At 55.3% G+C, this 21,661-nt stretch overlaps 1 protein-coding gene across 2 annotated transcripts; it reads right to left on the bottom strand.

Annotated features, from left to right (window-relative positions):
• Positions 1 to 166: 166 nt before the first annotated feature.
• Positions 167 to 18,688, bottom strand: Mybpc3 (myosin binding protein C3). Of its 2 annotated transcripts, none has more exons than XM_028878887.1 (35): positions 18,582 to 18,688; positions 17,372 to 17,638; positions 16,678 to 16,794; positions 16,498 to 16,605; positions 16,263 to 16,411; positions 15,873 to 15,990; positions 15,403 to 15,451; positions 15,215 to 15,244; positions 15,005 to 15,058; positions 14,709 to 14,711; positions 14,406 to 14,417; positions 14,061 to 14,224; positions 13,031 to 13,163; positions 12,792 to 12,794; positions 12,559 to 12,683; positions 12,374 to 12,479; positions 12,125 to 12,291; positions 11,654 to 11,819; positions 11,014 to 11,120; positions 10,828 to 10,857; positions 8,138 to 8,277; positions 7,825 to 7,905; positions 5,923 to 6,082; positions 5,308 to 5,412; positions 5,036 to 5,224; positions 4,011 to 4,145; positions 3,721 to 3,888; positions 2,421 to 2,509; positions 2,109 to 2,304; positions 1,801 to 1,940; positions 1,473 to 1,632; positions 1,248 to 1,384; positions 775 to 961; positions 551 to 588; positions 167 to 463 (listed from the first exon to the last, which is right to left on the bottom strand). In XM_028878887.1, exons 1-34 carry the CDS (start codon positions 18,604 to 18,606, stop codon positions 578 to 580), a joined length of 3,831 nt encoding a protein of 1,276 aa, XP_028734720.1. In that variant the 5' UTR covers positions 18,607 to 18,688; the 3' UTR covers positions 167 to 463; positions 551 to 577. The 2 variants fall into 2 exon arrangements, with proteins under 2 accessions (XP_028734720.1, XP_028734719.1); XM_028878886.1 differs by having other exon boundaries at positions 167 to 451.
• Between the last annotated feature and the right edge of the window lie 2,973 nt (positions 18,689 to 21,661).

Below are 21,661 nucleotides of genomic sequence, written 5' to 3'. Positions count from 1 at the left end.
ATGTGGGGTGTGTGGGGCCGGGGGAGACTGACTCCCTTTCCAGTGCTAATTAGTCTCACAAGTCCAGGACACTGATTTGGAAAATGGCATGCCTGCCGAGGTCACGCAAACGCTGTATGCGTTCCTGTGGAGGTGACCGTGTCAGACCGGAAACACGAGCCCCCTGTGACGGCGCTGATCTTTTATTGCCCTCACACAGTGAGCCAGCCAGAAGGGCCTGTCCCCAGTCACCATTTCTGAAGCCCACACACTTTATGTCCCCCAAATCAACAGCACTCCTTAGGAGCTGTGGAGTCAGTTTCTGCAGAGTCTGCCAGCCCCGCCCGGTACAGCTGCTGACCAGTCGGTCCCAGCCCAGGATGTACACGCAGACACTCATGCAGCAGCAGAGAGGGTTGCTCCTCCAGCTTCCTCCTGGACTTGTGGCACATGGGCTGGCATCCATGTGTACCTGTGACAGAGGCTGCCTTGTGAGTGAACTGAGGCCCCTGTTCCCCGCTTCCTGATAGCCACTCCAGGCCCTGAGTCTCAGGTGGTCTGGAATACATACCAAGTCGTCTCTGGAGAGCCTTCCTGGTCATTGAGGAACTGTAAGGGAAGAAGACAAGCCATGTGTCTTTCCAGTCTTCCGGAAGGCAGGCTCCACCGAACGATCTAGAGCCAGTGCTCTAGCAGCCAGGGGCGCTGTTTGAGCTGGGACAGCAGAACCAAGCCCAGCCCCCCCCCCCCACTGCCCTGCTTTCTCCTGAGCCCTGACCCCAGCAGGCTCCTCACCTCGCACCTCCAGACGGCACTCACACTGTGCCTCGCCCTGCAAGTTGGTGGCCCTGCAGACATAGACACCCCCATCATAGGGGCAGGGCTTCCTGATCTCCAGGGTCAGTACCCCCTGCTTGCTGAACGTACGGAAGCGAGCATCTTCTCCCAGGTCCAGGCCGTTCTTGAACCAGGAAATCTTGGGCTGTGTGTCAAGCAAAAGGAGGCAGAGCAGGAGAGCGTCTCAGGAGATGGGGGAGCGGGTGGGGATTCAGAGGGGCTATTCGCGTTCCCACTGGAGCGCAGACTCAGCCCCAGGCTGAGAATGAACACAGAGCCAAGGATGAGAGCTCAGGCCCTGTGCAGGGGGAAGACTGGAAGACCCCCAGAGACGGAGAGAGACGATAGACAAGCTGGGCAGGGGAGTGCCCGAAGGGAGCCTGGGAGACCTGCCTCCTGCAGCCCGGCCCAGGGCCTTGAGTCCTCCTTACCTTCGGACTCCCCCGCACCGCACAGCAGAGGACGGCGTTATAGCCCGCGATGACGGAGCGGTTTGCCAAGGGCTGGGTGAAGCTTGGGGCCTCAGAGAAGTCCAGGGCCTTGTACTTGGGTGGCTCGTATGTGATGCCTGTTGGTGACGAGTCTTAGGAGGTCACCCCAAGCCCGGCCCCCTTCCCGCCCCCAGCTTCCCCGCCGTGGGAGTGAGGGGGCAGCACCTGGTCTTGGAATAAAGACAGGCTCCTTGGTGACCGCGGCTTTGTCGCTGGAGCCCACCAGGTTGTGGCTGAAGACCCGGAAGTAGTAGCCGTTGCCAATGATGAGCTCTGATACCACACAGTTAGTGCGGCGGTAATGCTCCAGAACGGTGAACCACTCCTGGAGGATGTGGAGAAGGATGGGGGGCCCTTGGAGGGGCCTCTGCCTTTCTTGGGTACCCCTTGCGCCTCCACCCCGACTCTGGAGGAAACCAGACTGATGGGTTAAGCAAGGGGAGGGCTCCTGGAGCTAAGGAAGCTATATGGAGGCCCAGGACCCCAGGCTCACCATGGTCTTCTTGTCAGCTTTCTGGACAGTATAACCCCAGATCTCTGTGTTGCCATCATCTTGGGGTGGCTTCCACTCCAGAGCCACATTGAAACCCCAAGTCTCAGTGATCCGGATATCCTGGGGAGGACTTGGCTTGTCTGCAGGAGACAGATCTGATTGGATCACTGCACGTGCTAAAGCTGCCTGAGCAGAAGCAGGGGGATGCTAGCGAATAGGAGCCACCTTCTGCGGGGGCTCTGAGCCGGGTTCCCAGGCTCAAGGTCAGGAGAGAAGTGTGCTGAAAGAGATGCTCCAGGGCCACATACCCACGATCTGTAGGACCAGCGTGGCCTTGTCCTCCATGTTCTCAATTCGAACTGTCACCTGGTAGGTGCCTGAGTGGGTGCGGCGGGCAGCCCGGATGAACAAGATGGTGTCTGTGGGGCTGTTCCGGATGCTCACCTCATCACCTGCCAGGGGCTGCCCCTCTTTAGTCCAGGTCACTTGCGGCCGGGGTTTGCCCTGGGGAAAAATGACCAGCCCAACCTTAAGCTTGTCTGTCCACAAGGGCTGGCACTATTGAGGCCTCAGGGTTCCATTGTGGTTTCTCCCTTGGCACAGGGAAGGGGTCAACCTACCTGGAAAGGGATGAGGAGGTTCACAGGCTCCCCAACTTTCTTCTGGATGGTCTGCCGCAGGTGTCTGGGCAGTTGGAGCCGTGGTCGTTCTGTGGGCCGAAAGGGGGCGGGCGGCTAAATGAGTCCCTTCTGCAGCCCCAGCCCGAAGCATCCCACAGGTCCATTCTCTCTTGAGGCAGGGCCCAGAGCACCATAGCTGAGAAGAAAGCTGCCCTGGGCCAGACCTTCCTAACCCCAGCAAGTCCAGCGTGCTCAGCACCAGATGTTGTCCACTGAGCCTCCGAATAGTCCTATCATTTGCTTTGTTGTGTGCATATGGTTTTCATTTTTTTAGACTTATTTATGTGTATGACTGCATGTGTGCATGAGTGCGTGCGTGCGTGCGTGCGTGCGTGTGTGTGTGTGTGTGTGTGTGTGTGTGTGTGTGTGTCCGTCCGTCCGTCCGTGCGCCTAGTGCTTGCAGAGGTCAGAAAAAGGCATTGGGTCCCCTGGAACTGGAATTTTGAATGGTTATGAGCCATGCATGTGGGTGCTGGAAACCAAATCCTGGTCCCCTGCAAGAGCAGCAAGGGCCCTTAACTGTTAATCCGTCCCTCCAGCCCTGGTTTTGTTTTCCGAGGAGGAGCTCATAGAGCCGAGACTGGCCGTAAACTCTTCATCCTCCTGCCTCCACCTCCAAGTGCCAGGATTACAAGTGGATGCCACCAAGTTCAGCTTCACTTCAAGGCAAGGCGGGAAGCAACTTCTCTGGAGTCACACATCTTATAAAATGTAAGTCAAGGCTGCGATTCTAGGCTTTTGGACTCTCTGCCCAGTACTGTTCAAATCTGTTACTCCTTTCTAACCTGGAGAACCGATCCTTCTGCCTTTGTGGAGGTAAGGAATGGAAGGAAGGAAGAGCCAGGTGTGAGTGGCGCATGCCTTTAATCCCGGAGGCAGAGGCATTCTGTGAGTTCCAGGCCAGCCTGGTCTACTAACTCCAGGACAGCCAGGACTACACAGAGAGACCCTGTCTCGAAGAACAATAACAAAACAACAGCAGAAGAATGGGAAGTGGATCCCAGCTCACCCTAAATGACCCCGAGGAGCCTCACTGTTCAGTTCTGTGGACAATACCTATGTGCTGGAGCTGAGACTCAGAACATGAACGCTATGGCCTAGATTCTTCCTGGTCCAGAACCAGGGGCTGTTGGAAAACCAAGAGAGCCCAAGGCATAGATGAAGGCCCTGGTCCCTTCTGCCCCTGCCCCTGTCCCTGCCCACTGATTGGTCAGTGGCAGGTCTTATAGAAGGCACTCACGCAGTATCTCCTGCACTGTCACTGGCTCCTTGGTGACGACAGGGGCTCCAGGCCCGGCCACGTTGTGGGCCCTCACTCGGAACTGCAGCCGGGCCCCAGTGGGTAGGTCCTTCACCAGCAGGGAGGTGCGTTCTGTCAGCCCCTGCAGAGCAGCCACCCACTCGGAGCCTGGGTGTGGACATAGATGAGGGAGAGTCCAAAATCACACCCCACCTCACTCCCCCTTCTGAGGGCTGCCCAGGGCCCAGCAGGGTGTTGGGGCTGGCCCGGCCCGGGGATGGGGTACTCACAGCCCTCTAGGCAGTACTCCACGCTGTAGCCGTCCAGGCCACCCGCACCCACGCGCTCGGGGGGCCGCCACTTGAGTGATACGGTGGTGTCAGACACGTCCTCCACAGTCAGGTGGGTTGGTTCCCCGGGGGGGCCTGGGCAGAGACGGGTAGAGGGGGTCTGAGTGAGCCTGCACCATGCAGGGAAGCTGCCACTCCTGGCCAGGACCTCGGCTGCTTGCTGCTCTCCTAGGAAGAACTTCCCTTCTGCTGGCTTCCAAGCACTCCCAGGAATATTTGGCCTGAATTAAAAGACGTCTCGGGATTGACTTGCACACCAAGAGCAGTTATAAAACAGGGACACAAAAAGGGGAAAGGAGCCAAGAGAACCCAAGGATGCACAGAGGACTCGTCTGTCAGCGTGGGAAGTGCTAGACATGTAAGAGAAAGCCAAAAACCAGTGTGAAACGTGCGGATTTCCTGGCAGTGGATGATTAGGTGAGTCGCACAAACCAGAAAGAAGTTCCTGGATAAAAGGGAAGGCTGGGTGCTGGTGCTACGACTCCTCCATTTTAGAGACTTGTTTCTCTCGCGGAGGACTCAGGTTCAGTGCCCAGCACCCACATGTGGCTCACGAGCTCCTGTAACTCCAGTTCTAGGGGATCTGCTGCCCTCTCATGGCCTCCTAGGGGGTGGTGCCCACGCCTTTAACCCCAGCCTCAGAAAGCAGAGGCAGGTGGATCTCCGTGAATTTGAAGCCAGCCTGGTGTACATAGAGAGTTGCAGGCCAGCCAGGGCTACATAAGTAAAACCCTGTCTCAAATCATGGAGGGATGAGACTAGCATTCACCAAAGTGTCCCGTTCCATCAGTGAGGTGACCCTGAGGTCATTTAACTTCTCCAGCCTGAGTTTCCTCAAGGCAGGTTACCCCGGACAGCACTAGAGCCCAGGCATGCAAAGGCCTGGTGCAGAGGTTGCCTGTCGGCTAAGGTTGCTACCGTCTGCCCCCTCGGCCCAGGTTGTTCTGGGGGTCGAGCATGTTCACCAATAGGCATGAAGGGTTGAGAGGCAGGGCTGGGCCTGGACATCCCCACAGCATTGACTGCGTAGACTCTCATCTCGTAGGCCACGCCCTCGATCATGCGCCTCGCCTCGTGGCTCAGCTCTCGCAGCAGGTCGAAGTTGAGCCTCATCCACCTGTAACTCTTCTTCTTCTTGCGCTCCAAGATGTAGCCTGAGAGAGACGAGGAGAGCTCGGTCTGTGCCCAGGCACTCAGACGCCAGCTGCCTTTGCCGTCCCTGGGCCCTGACACTCACCCAGGACCGGCTGCCCACCGTCGTAGGCCGGCGGTTCCCACTGCACGGTGCAGGAGTCCTCGCCCACGTTGCTGATCTTGGGGGCCGCAGGAGCGTCTGGCACGTCTTGATGGGGAAGAGGGACCACGTCAGCTATGTATGTCCAGCTCAGGGGCTGACAACATGGCCCACCCCTTCTCTTCGCCACCCCAGCCAGTACCCGTCATCTGCTCCCACCGCTGCCAGAGCCAAAGCAATCTAGAGTCGACTACATCACCATCCACCATCTTACCACTTACGGCTCCCCACTGTCCCTTTTCAACTCACGTACCAGCTCCAGTCGGCTACATCCACCTGACCCCACCCAGCCCCCCAGAACACGGTGATTGCCCCATGCCCGTTTCTCATAGAGAACGATCAGTGTCACAGACAGTGACATTGTACACACCCGCCTCCCCTTCAAGCAAGGCTCCTCGCAGGCATAAAAAAGTCCCAGTCATTACCCAGTCATTACCACTGCCTAATTCAGAGTGTCCCTGTGATAATTGCTGGGTAACTAAATGAGTGAATGGACGTTCACTCCGCCCCGCCCCCCATTGTCCTGTGCTCTCCGGCCTGGACCTCTGGTTGCCTCACCGATGACCTTGACTGTGAGGTTGACTTGGTCCTCTCCCACAGGGTTCTTCACCGTGACAGTGTAGACGCCCTCGTCTTCTTTCTCTGCCCCTTCAACTGTGAAGACGCTGCGGTCTTTGGTGGTCTCCACACGGACCCGGCCCTCGGTCTCACACAGCAGCTGACATGGAGAGAGAGTTGGGGACCCAAGTCACACCTGAGCCTGTACGGCAGCCATCAGCCCTTCAACGAGAGGGAAGTTCAGTGCAGGGTCTGTGGAAGTGGTGGGGGCAGAGCCTGGGTGGAAACCGTACCCCTGTTAGTGACGAGTTCAAATTTTTCAATGCAACACCATAGGCAGGACACAAGCAAGGGCTCAGACTCTAGTCTAGTTTTATCAGGAACCTAGACTCTGTGTGCCTCAATTTTCCTATCTGTCAAATGGGAAGAACGTGCCCCCACGAAGCTATGGTGAGGCTCCAGAAAGACCACGGGTATTCAGACCTTCGCCAGCCGCAGCACAGAGGAGAAAAGGCAGAGCTGGACCATGCCAGGCAGCTGCACTCGCCGCTGAGGGCCGGGGAAGCCGCTCTCTCTCCCTGGTCAGGAGGAAGCACATAGCCCAGGTCGGCTCTGGAGGCACACAATCTCAAACCAATCGGGAAACGTCTTCCCTGCCAGCCAGCTTTCAGAGAGCCAGAAGTGCTGTGCCGGATGTTGGGAGAGAAAGGCTACCATGGTCTTACCCGGCACTGGACCCTGCATGCCAAGAGATCAACCTGCCAGGCAAGCGTCCACCGGCGCACTGGCATGACTGTTAGGGGAAGCGCTGCTCTCTGTCAGGACATGAGGCCTGCTCCACAGACGGGAATGCCACGCCTGGTACTGTAATGCTGGTCGAAAGCCCATGGCGGAGGAGGTCACAGGCCCTAGAACTGAGCCTGCTATTCTTATTTTATTAAATGGTCATGTTGTCAATTTGTCTTATCTTTCTACCCACAGACCCGGCCGGTCTCCACCTTAGTCGAGAAGCTTCTTTTTGCAGTGGATAGCAAGTAATCAAGACAGATGAAAAAAAAAAAATCAGTGCTGAGAATAAGAGATCGAATGTTCGGCCTTGAGGCAGACATCTCTGTCAACCACGCTACCCTCCCTCTCCCCAGAGGCTCGGGGAACACCTTAAGAGGCAGACGATGGAGAGGAGTGCCATGAAATGCTGTCTTCCGGCCACGCCGCAGCAATCATGAGCTCTCGGCAGCTGTGATTGCCTGAACTAGATAAAGCCAGCTGCGAGTCTGTCGTAGGCAAGCCGGTGCTCTGCCGGCCCCACCCTGCACTGAGGCACTGTTACACAGGCTGGTGATAGCTGCTGGGGGCACGCTCTCGGGGGTGGGGGTGGGGGAGCATGCGTGCAGGGGGGGGGAGTGTCCACTGGTGGGTGGCCCACACTCCAGTGGACAGTCCCACACCTATGCATTTATTGGCAGCACTAACTGGACTTAGTGGGTTAGAGAAAAAAAAACTGAGCACTCCTGAGGCAGAGGCGAGTGGATGTCTGAGTTTGGAGGCCAGCCTGGTCTGTATGGGGAGGGTCCAGGTCAGCCAGGGCTGCATAATGAGACCCAGTCTAGAAGAAGAAAGGAGGAGGAGCTGGGAGAGGGATCCTGGGAGTCGGATGGCTAAAATGATAGATACGCCCATCTTTCATTGTGTATATGTATGAAATTCCCAAGAACAAAGAAAAATTATTAATAAAAAGGAGAGAATGAGGCAGGGATCCAGGAACCATTCTAGTTACAATGACTTCCCAGCAAAGTCAAGGACACCAAGACCTTGGTGAGGGGTCTGTCAGTTCCTCAGGGTGGATGCTGCGTTTGTTGAGAAGAGTGAGGACCACCAGCCACAACCTGGCTTCAATCTTACCTTCTTATCAAACACCCACGCTTCATCTGCGCCCGCATCTTCTGGGGCATCAGGGGGTGGCCCAGCTGGGGCTTTCTTCCCCTGAAAATAGGACAGAGTGGAATTAGGGGTAGAGGTGCGGCATCAGCTTTCCTTCCCCGGCCCCCATGCCTCCCACCATGCTCTGCCTGCTGGCCAGTGGGGGGCCTCTGTGCTCTCAGGGAGTAAAGCTTAGACCTTCGGGATGGGGTGGGGAATGGAACAGAGCCTAGCACTCATCTGGTCCCACATATCCATCATAGAGATAGGGAAACTGAGGCAGGAACCCCAGTACCTGTGTGACAACCTTCTGCCAGACCACAGTGGGAGCAGGGTCCCCAGAAATAGGGACATCCAGGCGTAACTTGTTCCCAGCAACGACCACAATGGTGTCTGGTGTGCTGCCGGGACAGTCCAAGTGGATCTTGGGAGGTTCTGCAAGGGGAAGAAGAGTTCAGAGAAAAGGGAGGGGGCCAGGCCCTCAAATGGGGCGGAGGAGGTGCACAGGTCACTTGGTGGCCGCTAGGAGCTCATGTCCCCGACTGTTGGTTCTTATCATTTTCATCTAGGTATAATTTACGTACAATGAAAAGCACAAATTTTAGCATAGTTAGTCCTGTAGGGTTTTTTGTTTTGTTTTAAGACAGGGTCTCAGCCGGGCGTGGTGGCGCACGCCTTTAATCCCAGTACTCAGGAGGCAGAGCCAGGTGGATCTCTGTGAGTTTAAAGCCAGCCTGGTCTACATAGTGAGGTCCAGGATAGCCACAACTATATAGAGGGACCCTGTCTCAAAAAAAAAAAAAAAAAAAAAAAAAAAAAAAAAAAAAAAGAAAGAAAGAAAGAAAAAAAAAAAAAAAAAAAAAAAAGACAGGGTCTTGATAGTTTAGCCCAGGCTAGCCTCAAACTAGGTCTTCTGCCTCAGCTGCCCATAAATTGCTCAAGGTCCATGGGAAGGCGCAGGGAGCAAACCGCACCTCAGTGTGGTACCCACCACTGTGATGATAAGATGGGCCGTTAGCCTGACAGCCTTATTATTGTTTGTACACATGCATGGTGCAGAGCGGGGACAGACCATGGTGTGCATGTGGTCAGAGGACGATTGTGTGGAATCAGCCACTGCTCTCCATCTACCTATATGTGAGTTCTGGAGACCGAACTCAAGTCCCAGGCGCGTGTGGCAAAGCCTTTTCCTCTCCAAGCTTTCTCACTGGCCCAGTCGTGAGATACTGAACAAATGTATATGCCCGGGTAACTGCCAACCCAGACAAGATCTAGAACTTTCCACCATGCCCTGGAAGTTCTTAGGGAAGTTTATAACATTCTGGTCACCAAGTATCACATCTCACCCACTGTGTCTGAGGGGATACCAGATATCCCACCAGGAAAAAGGGGGGGCACACAAGTCGGGAGAATGTTTGTTAAACAGGTCCAAGGGAGTCTTTACCACAGGGTTTTTGGGCCTTCCACACACTAGCTCACCTTCTGAGCCAACAGGTGGTTGGCGTTCAGTACTTCCAAACATACTCCACCCTGAGCACTTGGTCACATGGATTAACATGTTGAGTGACCCCACTTTGGACAGACTGAGTAGCCTGTTAGTCTCCTAAAGCTAGGATTCTGAAATGCCCAATTAAATCTTAGTGTCAAAGAAAAAAAAAAAAAAGTGCCAGGCGCTAATGGCGCATGCATTTAATCCCAGCACTCAGGAGGCAGAGACAGGCAGATTTCTGAGTTCAAGGCCAGCCTGGGCTACAGAGTGAGTTCCAGGACAGCCAGGGCTACACAGAGAAACCCTGTCTTGGGAGGGGGTAAGGGGGGCAGGCTGGAGATGGCTCAGCAGTTAAGAGCACTGGCTGCTCTTCCAGAGCACCTGAGTTCAGTTCCCAGCACCCACATGGTGGCTCACAAGCACCTGTGATGGGATCTGGCGCCCTCTTCTGGCCTGCAGGCAGACATACAGGCAGAACACTATATATACAATAAATAAATCTTGAAAAATGTATGTCAAAAGAAAGGAGAGGTTCACTAACACCTCGTGCTTGTGACACCATCCCTGTGAAGGATGCAATGTCACCTGAGTAAATCAGGGCATAAAGAGACAGCTCAGCTGGCAAAGTCAGTCGCGTTTAATGTCCAGAACCCGAAGAGAAAAGCCAGATGTGTGTGCATATATAATCCCAGCACTGAAGATAAACATGCACAAAGAATTCGAAGCCAGAGAGGTTATGATCATCCTATGGTCATGTGTGGTGGATCTGGGTTGTGCTGGCTAGACATGTCACTTGACACAAGCTAGAGACATCTGAGAAGAGGAAGTCTCCATTGAGAAAATGCCTCCCTAAGATCCAGATGAGGGCCAGCCTATAGGGCGTTTTCTTAGTGATTGATGGGGGAGGGTCCAGCCCATTGTGGGTGGTGCCATGTCCTGGGCTGGAGGTCCTGGGTTCTATAAGAAAGCAGGCTGAGCCAGGCGGTGGTGGCGCATGCCTTTAATCCCAGCACTCGGGAGGCAGAGCCAGGTAAATCTCTGTGAGTTCGAGGCCAGCCTGAGCTGCCAAGTGAGTTCCAGGAAAGGTGCAAAGCTACACAGAGAAACCCTGTCTCAAAAAAAAAAAAAAAAAAAAAAAAAAAAAAAAAAAAAAAAAAAAGAAAGAAAGAAAGCAGGCTGAGCAAGCCACGGGGAACAGCCAGTAAGCAGCATCCTTCTATGACCTCTGCATCGACTCCTGTCTCCAGGTTCCTGTCCTGACTTCCTTCAGTGATGGACTACAATGTGAAAGTGTAAGCCAAATAAACCCTCTCCTCCCCCAAGTTGCTTTTGGGTCACCATGTTTTGTCACAGCAACAGAAACCTGAGACATAGGTCTTAGGTCCTATTCCAAGGCCTTTGCCCTCCCTGTCTCTGGAGTGGAAGGGGTTTGGGTTGGGATGGGGTGTGGGGACTGAGACAAAGCCGAGGAGGCACAAAAGGGTCCCAAGACTCACCCTGCCTGGGCACAAAGTCAATCTTGACCTCTGAAAGAAAAGAAGAGCAAGAAACACTCAGGGAAAGGGAGGGCCCAGCCACAGGGCATGTGTGAGCATGTGCGTGCGCGCGCACGCACATGCTCACACACACATGCACACGCGCACGCACACGCGCACGCACACACACACTCAATGCTAGCTCACCCATGAAGTGGAGCTTGGCAGACAGATTGCAGGCAAATCCTTCAGGCACAAAGCTGTAGTCGGCCTCATCGGCAGGTGTGACGTCATCAATGGTCAGTTTGTGGACCCTGAAAGGCAGTGGAAACTCGAGGGACCCCTACTGGCTGACACAGTCCTGACCTCTCTCTCCACACACCCCCAACTACAGGGGACCTGCCTTACCCTAGCTCCTTGGTGTCCTGATATTTTAAAAAATGTGGTTTCTCTCTCTAGTTTCGTGGCCTCCAGCCCCCTCCTGTGTTCTCTGAGGTCAACGGGGCAGAAATGATGTCTGCACAGGGGCATCCCCATGGCGGGGGCCTTGGAGACAGGCAAATGCTGATCTGGATAATCTCTGTGAGCTGGAGCCCAGCACGGCCCCCAGAGGCTCTGGGAGGAGCCAGCGCCGCCTCCTCAGTGGCCTCCTGCCTGGTCTGGTCACAGTTGGGGCAATGGCAGGGTAGCTGACCCTGTGTGTGCCCCACACTCTTTCCCGGTACCTCTGCCCTCTGTCTTAGGGAACTCTCCCTCTGTGATTTCCTCTCATGTCTGTGCCCTCGATTTTGTCTCTCTCTCCCCAGGAACCGTCTGCGTCTCTCCTCAGCCCGTCTCTGTCACTCACCGCCCTATATGGGACACCTTTATGCGGCTGTCAGGCACCAGCTCCTTCCCATTCTTCAGCCACACGCCGCGCACGTTCTCATCTGAAACTTCACACTTAAACACAGCCTGGTCCTTGGCGCCCACTGACAGGTCTGCGATGCTTTGGTACACCTCCAGCTTCTTCTCTGGGGGACAGATAGCGCCTATGAGCTAAGGAGGAATGTGGATGCAGTGTGGACCTTTGTGGGGGCATGTGGACTCGCAGGCAGTGATGTGCAGGCGTCTGGTCAGGTACGTGCATTTGCATGACATATATGTGTGCCTAAACTCGGGGTGACACTGACCAGGCCCACCTGACCCTCCAACACTCCACAGTGCTCGCTTCAGCATACCCATTTTACAGAGAGGAAGATGGGGGTCAAGGTATCAAAGACTAGCCCAAAGCCTGTTCCCTCCACGTGGCCAGCCAGGCTTGGCTGGGGGCCCTCACCTTGCACAATGAGCTCAGCCAGTGCCTGGCCCCCGCTTGTGCGTACTGCGTAGTGTCCGGCATCCTCCAGGGTCGCCTCGTTGATGATCAGGTGGTGTTTCCGCCCATCCTTCTTGAACCGGTATTTGAAGGTCTCCTCACGAGTCAGCTCCACCCCATCCTTCAGCCTGCCAGACGCGGGACAATGTCTCCTCTGGGCACGTCCCCATCCTCCAGCCCTGCCTCACACCCGCACACTCCTGCACTCACCATTTGACCTGGGCCCCTTCTTCTGATACCTCACACTCAAACTCCACACGCTGCCCCACCATCACCAGTTGGTCTTCCAGGGACCGTGTGATCAGCACCGGGGGCTCTGTCCGAGGAGGAACAACGTGAGGACTGGTTCCCTCTGGCCTCTCTTCCTCTCGGGGTCCCCCTGGCCCCGGGCCCACCTTTGACAAAGAGCTCTGTGCTGCATTTCTCACCCCCCACCACACATTGGTAGGCTGCATCGTCAGCCAGTGAGCACTGGCTGATGGTCAGGGTGCGCTTGGAACCAATGGACTCGAAGATGTACCTGGGCAGGGCACAGAGGCGTTATCAGGAGGGCCATGGACACCCCTTCCTAAGCTTGGTGCCCTTCACAAACCCCACGCTGCTTCAAGACGTCAAGGAGGAGACTTACTTGCTATGGAACAGAAGGAGCCATTGCAGGGTTCCACGTAGAAGGAAGTGATATGGAGAGAGAAAGAGACATGGGCTAGGTCAAACGGCCCGGGGCTAGACCCCGAGGGTGGGAGGGCATGGCGGGAGATACGAATGGGGACCAGGAGCCAGAGCCAGGGAGATCTCACAGAAAGAGACAGGGCGGTGCAGCTCTCCCCTAACCCCAGTGCCCGGGACCCCGCCCCATCCCCACGGCACCTGCCACTCATCTGGATCTCCTGTCCATTCTTCAGCCACTTGACCTCAGCATCCGGGTCGGCCAGTTCCACAGTAAGCCGGATCTTGTGGCCCTTGTTTACCTGGTAGGCTGGCTCCAGCTTCTTCTGAAAGGCTGAACACCACACCTCAGCCCAGCCGCCCCGGCGCCCACACGTTCCCCAGGGACCAGCCACAGCACCCATTGCAGCTGCCTGCATCTTCTTCCCCCTGCTGTGGATCCCTGCCACACCCTCTGCGTTTCCATGGTGACCCCATCTTCTCATCTCTGTTCTGTGTCTGTCCATCCCTTTGTCTGTCTCCACCCTGTCTTCCTCAAGGGTCTTTCTAGCTGCTCAGCTCTCGGGCAGGGCTAGGGGCGTCCAGCAAGATGGAAACTTGTCACGAGAACTAGGAAGGTGACGCATGCCTTCCTCTCCCTCTCGTTAATGCCAAGTGGCATTTTAGCGTCCCTCCCAGCTTCCCTCCTTCAGGGCTGCCAGGGCCCAGCCCTCAAGGCCATTGTCAGGGGTCTCACGTTGCAGGGAGGAGAGAGTGACCTAAGGCCACCAGCTCCGCCGGTCTGCGGTAAGGAGGAGTCTAGAGCCCGGGCCACCTCACAAACGCCTCCCCTTGCAGCCGTGTTGGTAAAACCAGAGCCACGGCTGAAGGACTGGACAAGCCCTTAAATACTCGGCTAGGCCCGGAGACAGCTGCCTGCCGGGGAACACTGGCGCCCAGTGCTCTGGAGCTTTGAGCTCGTTCCTTAGTGTTTCCTCACTTGTCAAAGTGAACTGAAAACTCCCCCTGCACGGCGGTGCTGTTGGGAGAATTCAATTAGGCAATTACGTAAAACGTGCTCTACCTCGCTTACTGTTAATCCGATCTTTTTGCTACCAGTACTCTGTCTTGCCCCCAAGGGCTCCCTCTGCCCAGTCTGCAAGCTTCTGTGTGGTGCTCTCTGATCTAGCCACTATCCTTTGTTGGAGGCCAGCTGGCACGGCCTCGTTTCCCATGTGTGGGAAGGGCTAACCTGTGCTCTTCTTTTCATCGTGCTTCATGCCCTTGAGCCTCTTCAGCATGCCGCGCAGATCTGTGACTCCGTGCTGGAAGGCGATGCGCTCATATTCTGATGGTGGCGCCTGTCTCAGGATCTCCCACACGTCCTCCTCAGCAGGTGCCTCCAGCTTTGAGTCCCTGCGCCCCACAGCCCACTGGGAAGCTCAAGGCAGTCCCTCCTGTCCCTTCCTGGGTACAGGTACCTGCCTGCCTCCGCCCCCTCCCTTCCGCTCCTTTCCATCCCCCTCCTCCCAGTCCACAGGCCGAGGAGTCTTGGAGGTTGAACTAGGGTGGGCTCTGAGGTTGCCCAGGCGCTCACCTCCGGAAACTGCTGCTCCAGACGAGGAAGAAAGGACAGGGACACGTTAGAAGTCTGGGCACCTCCCTGCCAAGCCTGGGGTCCTCCCCAGGGCCTTCACTTCCTCCCTCTTCCCAACACTGTGCTCCTACTTTTCAGGGCAGCCCCCCCCTCCATCTTCTTAATATCCGACAGAGTATGAGGGCCACCCCAAGCCTCAGGAGTGTCACCCTGAGGTGTGTGTTTCACCAAACCCCAAAAGAAAGGGTGCACACCCCCCAAAGCCAGCACCTTGCCCCAGAGGCTCCCAAACCCATTCCTTACTCTCTGGGCAGGAGCAGCAGCAGCAGCAGCCATGAAGGGTGGATAGGGAGAGAGGGAAAGGGAAGACAGAAAAAAAAATAATAAAGTCAGGGGGTGGACCAGGTCCTCATTGCTACAGCTTTGGGGATCCTCTTCCAACTTCTTGGGTCCTCGGAGTCTACATAAATGATCTACTGTAGACTCTGTGTGGGGCTTTGAGGGGTACACGCGCTTCCTCTTGCGTGGGGCCGTACAGCTGGGAAACCTCAGTGCCAGGTCTTCCTGCCTGCCCTGGAGGATGGGACCCACGGACTCACCTCTTCTTCAGCAAGGAACTGAAGTCCAAAGTCCCAGCGTCTTCATGGCTGTCACTGTGGAAAGGGGACCCCATGAGGCTTCTGGAGGGCTAGAAGGGGCTTCGGGGGTGGGGTGGAGTAGGAGGAAGGGGCACAGCCAGATGGGGCTCCCACCCATCTCAGATACAGCCGGGGTCTGTGGATGGGGCCGATGAGGACAGGAAAGGGTACCTGGTTCTCCGACCTGCTCCAGCCAGGCTCCTGCGGGGTCAGACAGTGTCGTCAATGACCCAGGGCAGGTGTGTCCCGCCCCTCGCAGACTTCAGCTCTGACCCCCACAGGCCCCTATAGAAAACTTCAAGGGGCCTCGGCCTCTCACGCTGGCCTCCCCCAAGTCCTGAGGAAAGAGCGGGACTCACGTGCGGCGGAAAGCTGATCTCAGGTCCAAGTCCGCAGAGCCCATGGCCTCTGTGTACAAAGAGAATGGAGTGACCGGGTTGCTCAGAGGAGGCCGCAGGACTCCACCTTCTCAGCTTGTCCCAGGGTCCATGTCCAGAGAGGTGGGTCCGTTTATCATCCCAACCTCCACAGTGGGCGGCCCTTCCCTTCCACTCACCTCCCTGCTCACATTCAAACCCTGTCAGGCAGGGACACAGACAACTGAAGCAGAGGCCCGCCCTCGATCTGCGTCTAAGCCTCCCACCACCCTGAAAGCATGAATGTCTTTCACACCTGGGGGAGAGGGTCGGCACTGGTGTGGTCAACTCTGCTACCTAGCCACAGCTAGTCAGGCTAGTCACCCAGGCTAGTGTTGGGAGATAGAGACAAATCCAAGGGACCAGGACCCACGAAGACCACAAAATCAGAGCAGACACAGGGCCTCTCTCACCATGGACAGTGAGGTTGAAGTTGCAGCTGTCGAATTTGTCCTTGGTAGACACCTCACAGCGGTAGCCCCCAGCAGACGTGGCCTGAGCGTCCGTGATGTGCAGCTCAAACAGGTAGACCTGTGGGCAGGGGATGGAGTAAGTCGGGCAGGAAGAGGACGGGAGGGGCGGAGCCTGCCGACCTCGCCTCTCAGGGTCAACACATTTGGAGCTTTTGTATGATTTATAGAAAGGATCCATTTCTCAAGACCGTGATAAAACTCCACGATGGCTGACTTAGCTGTCTTGTACGGTGTTCAGCTGTTTCAGCTGAACATTCCGGCTCTACCCTGCCTCCCTGCCTCCCCAGGCCCTGTACTCCAGGGCTCTCCGTGCCCGACCAGGTGTCCCACCTTGCTGGCCCGGTCGTAGCTGTCATGAAGCTGCAGGTGCTGGCCCACCTTGCTGCTCAGGTCCACCCACTTGCCCTTGAACCACTTGACCAGAGGCGGTTTCAGGAGGCTGGCTCCAGCCACACGGGCTGAGAAGACAATGCTGCCCCCTGTAGGCGAGAGGAGACAGGCTGAACTTGGGGTGCTCTGGAGCTCCATTCCCATAACACCCCTGAGCGTAAATGCCTCCACTCACCCACAGTCACCTCGCCATCCTGGGGCCGCATCAGAAAAAGGCCGATCGGGTCATCGGGGGCTCCCTGATTTTCTGGGGCTGAGCCTTCCGGGGTTCCCGAGACTGACCCTGAGAAAGAAGGCCTTTGAGACCTGTCCTGGGACACCCTCCTCCTGTCCCACATTGCCCAGCCCCCTTCACCTTCAGGACTTGGAACGTTTCCTTCCAACTCAGTGGCTGGAGCTGGGACTTCTCTGGGAGCTCCAGGGGCCTCCTCAGGGGCGGGAGCAACTTCAGGCTCTGCCTTCTCTGGAGGGGCTGAGGGGGGCATGGCACAATTTCTAACCAGAGACTCCACATACACCCTCTCTTAGACATCAGACCTGTGTCCCACAGCACCTAAGATGCATCTCACTTGTATGCAGTGTCCAGTCACTTTCAGCCACATGAACGAGAGGCGCTGGCCTGCATTTCCTCCTCTCACCCTTACAGCCCACCTGTTCCACGTCCAGGTTTCTGCTCTGAACAGCTCGGAGGTCCATCTACTGTCCTCTTCCAGACTCTGGCCTTGACCCAGCACCCCCTAAACCCCACCCCAGGCTCTTAGGATTCCCTGCCAACACACACAGCTAGCCAAGTCCTCATCCGAGTGTGACCATCACTGTGGGTCTGCTACAGGAGAGGACTTCCTAGGTGGCCTTTACATTTCCCCACCTCCACAACTGGGACAGAACTGCAGTCACGGCTAATGCGCAGAGAGATCTTGGCGCGCAAAAGAACGGCCATTTTTTGGCTTACAGCATCCCCAGGGCAAAGGCGAGCATCCAGGATCCATTCCCTCCTCAGGGCTACAGCGGAAGTGCAAGCCTTGGGGAAGAGGTCAGCACGCTCTTACCTGCCTCTGTGACCTTGAGGTCAAACTTGACCTTGGAGGAGCCTGCGATGACCGCATAGGAACCCTGGTCCGCAGGGCCCGCATCTCGCACGGTCAGCGTGTGCCGCTTGCCCTCCGCCGCCACACCGTACTTGTCCCCGGCTCCGACGTCACTGCCGTCCCGCTGCCACCGCACCTTCACGCCGGCGCGTTCCGTCTCAGCCTCGAACACGGCAGCGCTGCCCGCGGCCACCTCCACCGACCGCGGCTTCTTGATGAAGGCTGACACTGAAGGGCCAGATGGAGACTTCAGGGGCCGGGCTCCCCGCTACCCCATCCCTGCCACCCAATTCAAAAAGACTGTGGTGAGCACGCTCCGAGCACACGTTAATGCCCCAGCAGTTCCACGGAGGAGGTGCCGCCGTATTCATGTCTCAGGGGAGGAGCGGTTAAGATCACAGATGGAAGAGCCAGACTGTTGCCCTAACCACCACACAGGTCATTCCTACCTTGGATTCTCTCCCTCCTGTCTAGGAACCCCAGTGACAGCCCAGCCCCCTCTCCCCACCATGGGGCCCTTGGCACACCCTCCCACCCCCCACCCCTGAACTCGGCCTACTTGGAATATAGCTAAATTTGTCCTCTAAGAGCTTCGGACTAAGAACGAGCAACAGAGATAACACTAGCCTGGGAGCAGCAGGAGGCTGGGGGTTGGATCCCTGCCCCCAATGACCTCTGCAAGGGCACAGGCCTGGCCAGGTCCTGGGCTACAGTCTCTGTTCTTGGCCAGTTCTTTTCCAGAGAAAAGGAAATGTCCCCCCACATCTGGAGTCAGGCATGGTATGAGTTCCCTAGGGGTTCGAGCTCATGTGGCAGACATTCAAAGTTGGAAAGGACCACTACCCCCAACACTGTACATTCAGAAACTGAGACCAGAAGGGGCTCAGGGGCTCAGTGAGCTGGCTCCACGGTGGCCTAAACTTGGCCTTCCTGAAGGGAGGACCCTGGCGGAAGAAGAAATGGGTCAAGATAGAATGGGGCGTTAACCTGGGTGGTTCCTAACTTAGTGAAGTCACCTCTCAGTGGCCCTGGTACAGGAGAAATGAGAAAAGAAGCTGAGGAGCAGACAGAGACCAAAGACTATTCTGTCCCTTCCTGGGACCTAGAGGCCTCGTCCTCCTCAGGCCTAGCCCTGCCCCAGAGTCAGACCCAAACCCACGAATGGAGCTACCTGTTTTTTTCCCTGGCTCAGGCATCTCGAGAACGGTCACACCGAGCAGCAAGCAGGTAAGGCCACACGAGGAGGAACTGGACGGTGTTCCGTGTTCTTACTATTTATGAGAACCGTCCCCCCTCCCCATCCCTGCTTATCTGCCTCCGCCAGCCACCTGCTAAATATAGACAAATTCCATCCAGCTGAGGTACCTCCATGGAGAAGATAGGTCCACTTGGTCCTCTGGCTTCTCCTTTCCCTCCCCCTCCCCCAACACGATTAGATGACTTCTGCCCTTCCAACCCTCTGTGGACCTCAGGAGTAGCCTCACCCTTGTCTGTGTGTCCATCCAGCAGAAACCTACACTGTAGAGGTGCTCTTGGCCTGTGACATCCACAGCTGGAGGATTAAGGGCACATGTGCTGGGGTGAGGGTGTCCAGGGCTAGGGACTGCCGTTCTTTTGATTAGCAGAGACTTGATATACATGGCTGTACCGCAAGGGCCAGGGCTGACCTTGGACTGTGGAATCCTGCATGGGTTTAGTCTAGGGTCAGGCAGGGAGGAGACAATGCTAGGAGTTACTGTCACCACAAGGGAAATGCTAGATGAACCTGCAGGTGCGGGCGTGGGAAAGACTCTCTAAAAGTACTCCAAAGTCACCAGGACTACCCAAAGATTAATGCTGGAATATTCCCAATCTCCCACCCCACTCCCACTGTTCTTGCCCTGTGACTAGACTCTCAATCACATCAGGTTCATCGGATGTTACAGAAGAAAAGTAAATTATGGGGATCCCCATCAAGCAACACTACGAGAACAGATTGTTTATCATTGGAAGGGAGGGACTCCATATATAAGCGTTTTTACATATAATAGAAATTTACCAGCCATGATTGCCATCCAGTTTTAGTTACTGTAAAGCCACATCACCTACTCTTAAGTCGTGTGTGTGTGTGTGTGTGTGTGTGTGTGTGTGTGTCTGTCTGTCTGTCTGTCTGTCTGTCTGTGGTGAAGCTATTACTAGTAATCTAGGTTGGTCTCGTGACAATCCTCCTGCCTCAACCTCCTAAGTGCTGCTATTCTAGGCATACACTACTATGGCTATCTGAGTCTTCCAGAGAACTGGTGTGGGGCTGGAGGGATGGCTCTGGGGTTAAAAGCACTTGTTGCTCCTGCAGAGAACCCAGATTCCATTCCCAGCACCCACACAGTGGCCAACTCACAACTGTCTGTAACTCCAGATCCAGGGGGACCTGACACCCTCTTCCAAACTCGGCGGGCACCAGGAACCCACATGGTACACACACATACATGCAGATAATACAGTCATGTACATTTTTAAAAAATCTAAAAAATGGCCAGGTGGTAGTGGCACACGTCTTTAATGCCAGTACTCGGGAGGCAGTGGCAGGCGGATCTCTGTGAGTTCGAGGTCAGCCTGGTCTACAAAGCAAGTTCCAGGAAAGGCGCAAAGCTGCACAGAGAAACCCTATCTCGGAAAAAAAAAAAAAAAATTAAAAAAACAAAACAACAAACTGATGCTTGAGGGCCTCCAATAAGATGGCTCGAGTTTTAAAGGCATTTGTTGCCAAGCCAGAGGACCTGAGTTCAATTCCTGGGATCCACTGGGAGGAGGAGAACTGACTCCTTCCTACAAGTTGTCTTCTGACCTCCACACGCACGGTGTGCTGAGTGTGCCACACTCACATACACACTCACACAAATAATAATGAATGGATTAAAACAATAAAAATATTTAAAAAGAAGGGGGGCTGGGCTGAAGAGATGGCTCAGAGGTTAAGAGCACTGACTGCTCTTCCAGAGGTCCTGAGTTCAATTCCCAGGAACCACATGGTGACTCACAACCATCTGTAATGAGATCTGGTGCCCTCTTCTGACCTGCAGACATACATGCAATACATGCAGGCAGAACACTGTGTATATAATAAATAAATACATCTATCTATCTATCTATATCTATATCTATACATATATATATACAAAACAACAACAACAACAAACAAACAAACAAAAAAAAAAAAAAACCCTGCTCCTTGGCCGGGTGGTGGTGGTGCACGCCTTTAATCCCAGCACTCAGGAGGCAAAGGCAGGCAGATCTCTCTGAGTTCAAGGCCAGCCTGGTCTACAGAGCAAGTTCTGGGAGAGGTGGGTCTACACAGAGAGAACCTGTCTTGAAAAAACAAATGCCCCACTGGGCTATCATTAGCTCATATCCCATAGCCTTCTCTTGAGGCCCTGCAGCCTGACAGGGGGAATCAGGTCAAGGAACCCACATGTCCAGGAGGTGTGCCAGGGGTCTTTCCCCTACCATCCATCCCTAGGGTCTGTGTTTCCCAAGGTGTGCAGACTGCTTTGGGAGATTCCTCACTCCCTGTCTGCCACCACCTGAATGAAGCAAGATGTTTACAGACATCCCTTGTCTGCTGCCCCTGGGAGCAAGGGCTTAGAAGCAAGGCTGTGCAGGAGAGACTCCAAGGTTTTGCCTCTGGAGTCTGTTAAAAATGCTTTGTGGCTGGACTTGAGAGGTGGTTCAGATGGAAAAGCTCACAAACGAAATGTCCTGAATGCTGGGTGGTGCCTGGAGCTTTGGACTTAACTGAAGCATTTCCTGTTCCAGTAAGCGGAGCTTCCACCCTGCACTGGAGTGATGGACAGGCCTGGAGCGGCCCAGCTTGGCCGCTCCCCCGCTGTGTGACTTTGAACCAGTTATTTAACTACTGTGAGCCTCAGTTTCCCATTCTATAAAATGGGGAGATATTAGACTCCTCACCTCAAAGCTGACAGATGCTAAATGATCAGAATACCTGAGCCACTGTGTAGTCACCACCATCGATCTCTACCGGATCATGTCTAACTAGATCATGTCTAACTCAGTAGATCGTGAGTTCAAGCTTCACTGGTGCCCAGGGCCTTTCAATACGATCCCAGCCCCTGAATGAACAGCCCAGGACTTGCTTCACTAGGAACAACCTCTGTGTGTCCGTGGTCCCCGTGTCTCCAGGGTCCAGACATCTGTGCGCAGGGAGTGCACCCTGGCACCCAGGCACGCACAAACTCGTGAATGAGACTCTGCGCG

This window comes from Peromyscus leucopus, chromosome 4 (assembly GCF_004664715.2).
Source record: "Peromyscus leucopus breed LL Stock chromosome 4, UCI_PerLeu_2.1, whole genome shotgun sequence".
Taxonomy (NCBI): Eukaryota; Metazoa; Chordata; class Mammalia; order Rodentia; family Cricetidae; genus Peromyscus; species Peromyscus leucopus.
The sequence above is the reverse complement of the archived record's forward strand: the minus strand, read 5'-3'. Positions and strand labels throughout refer to the sequence as shown.

What these genes read in the sequence shown, in the direction of transcription:
- Mybpc3 (XM_028878887.1), bottom strand. Translation starts at nt 18,606, where the DNA reads ATGCCTGAGCCAGGGAAAAAAACAG. An exon ending in GGCAGAAGGTTGTCACACAG is followed by an intron (nt 7,906 to 8,137) that starts GTACTGGGGTTC and finishes TCCTATTTTCAG; the next exon opens with GGGAAGAAAGCCCCAGCTGG. An exon ending in ACCTCCTCATCCCTTTCCAG is followed by an intron (nt 2,305 to 2,420) that starts GTAGGTTGACCC and finishes ATTTTTCCCCAG; the next exon opens with GGCAAACCCCGGCCGCAAGT.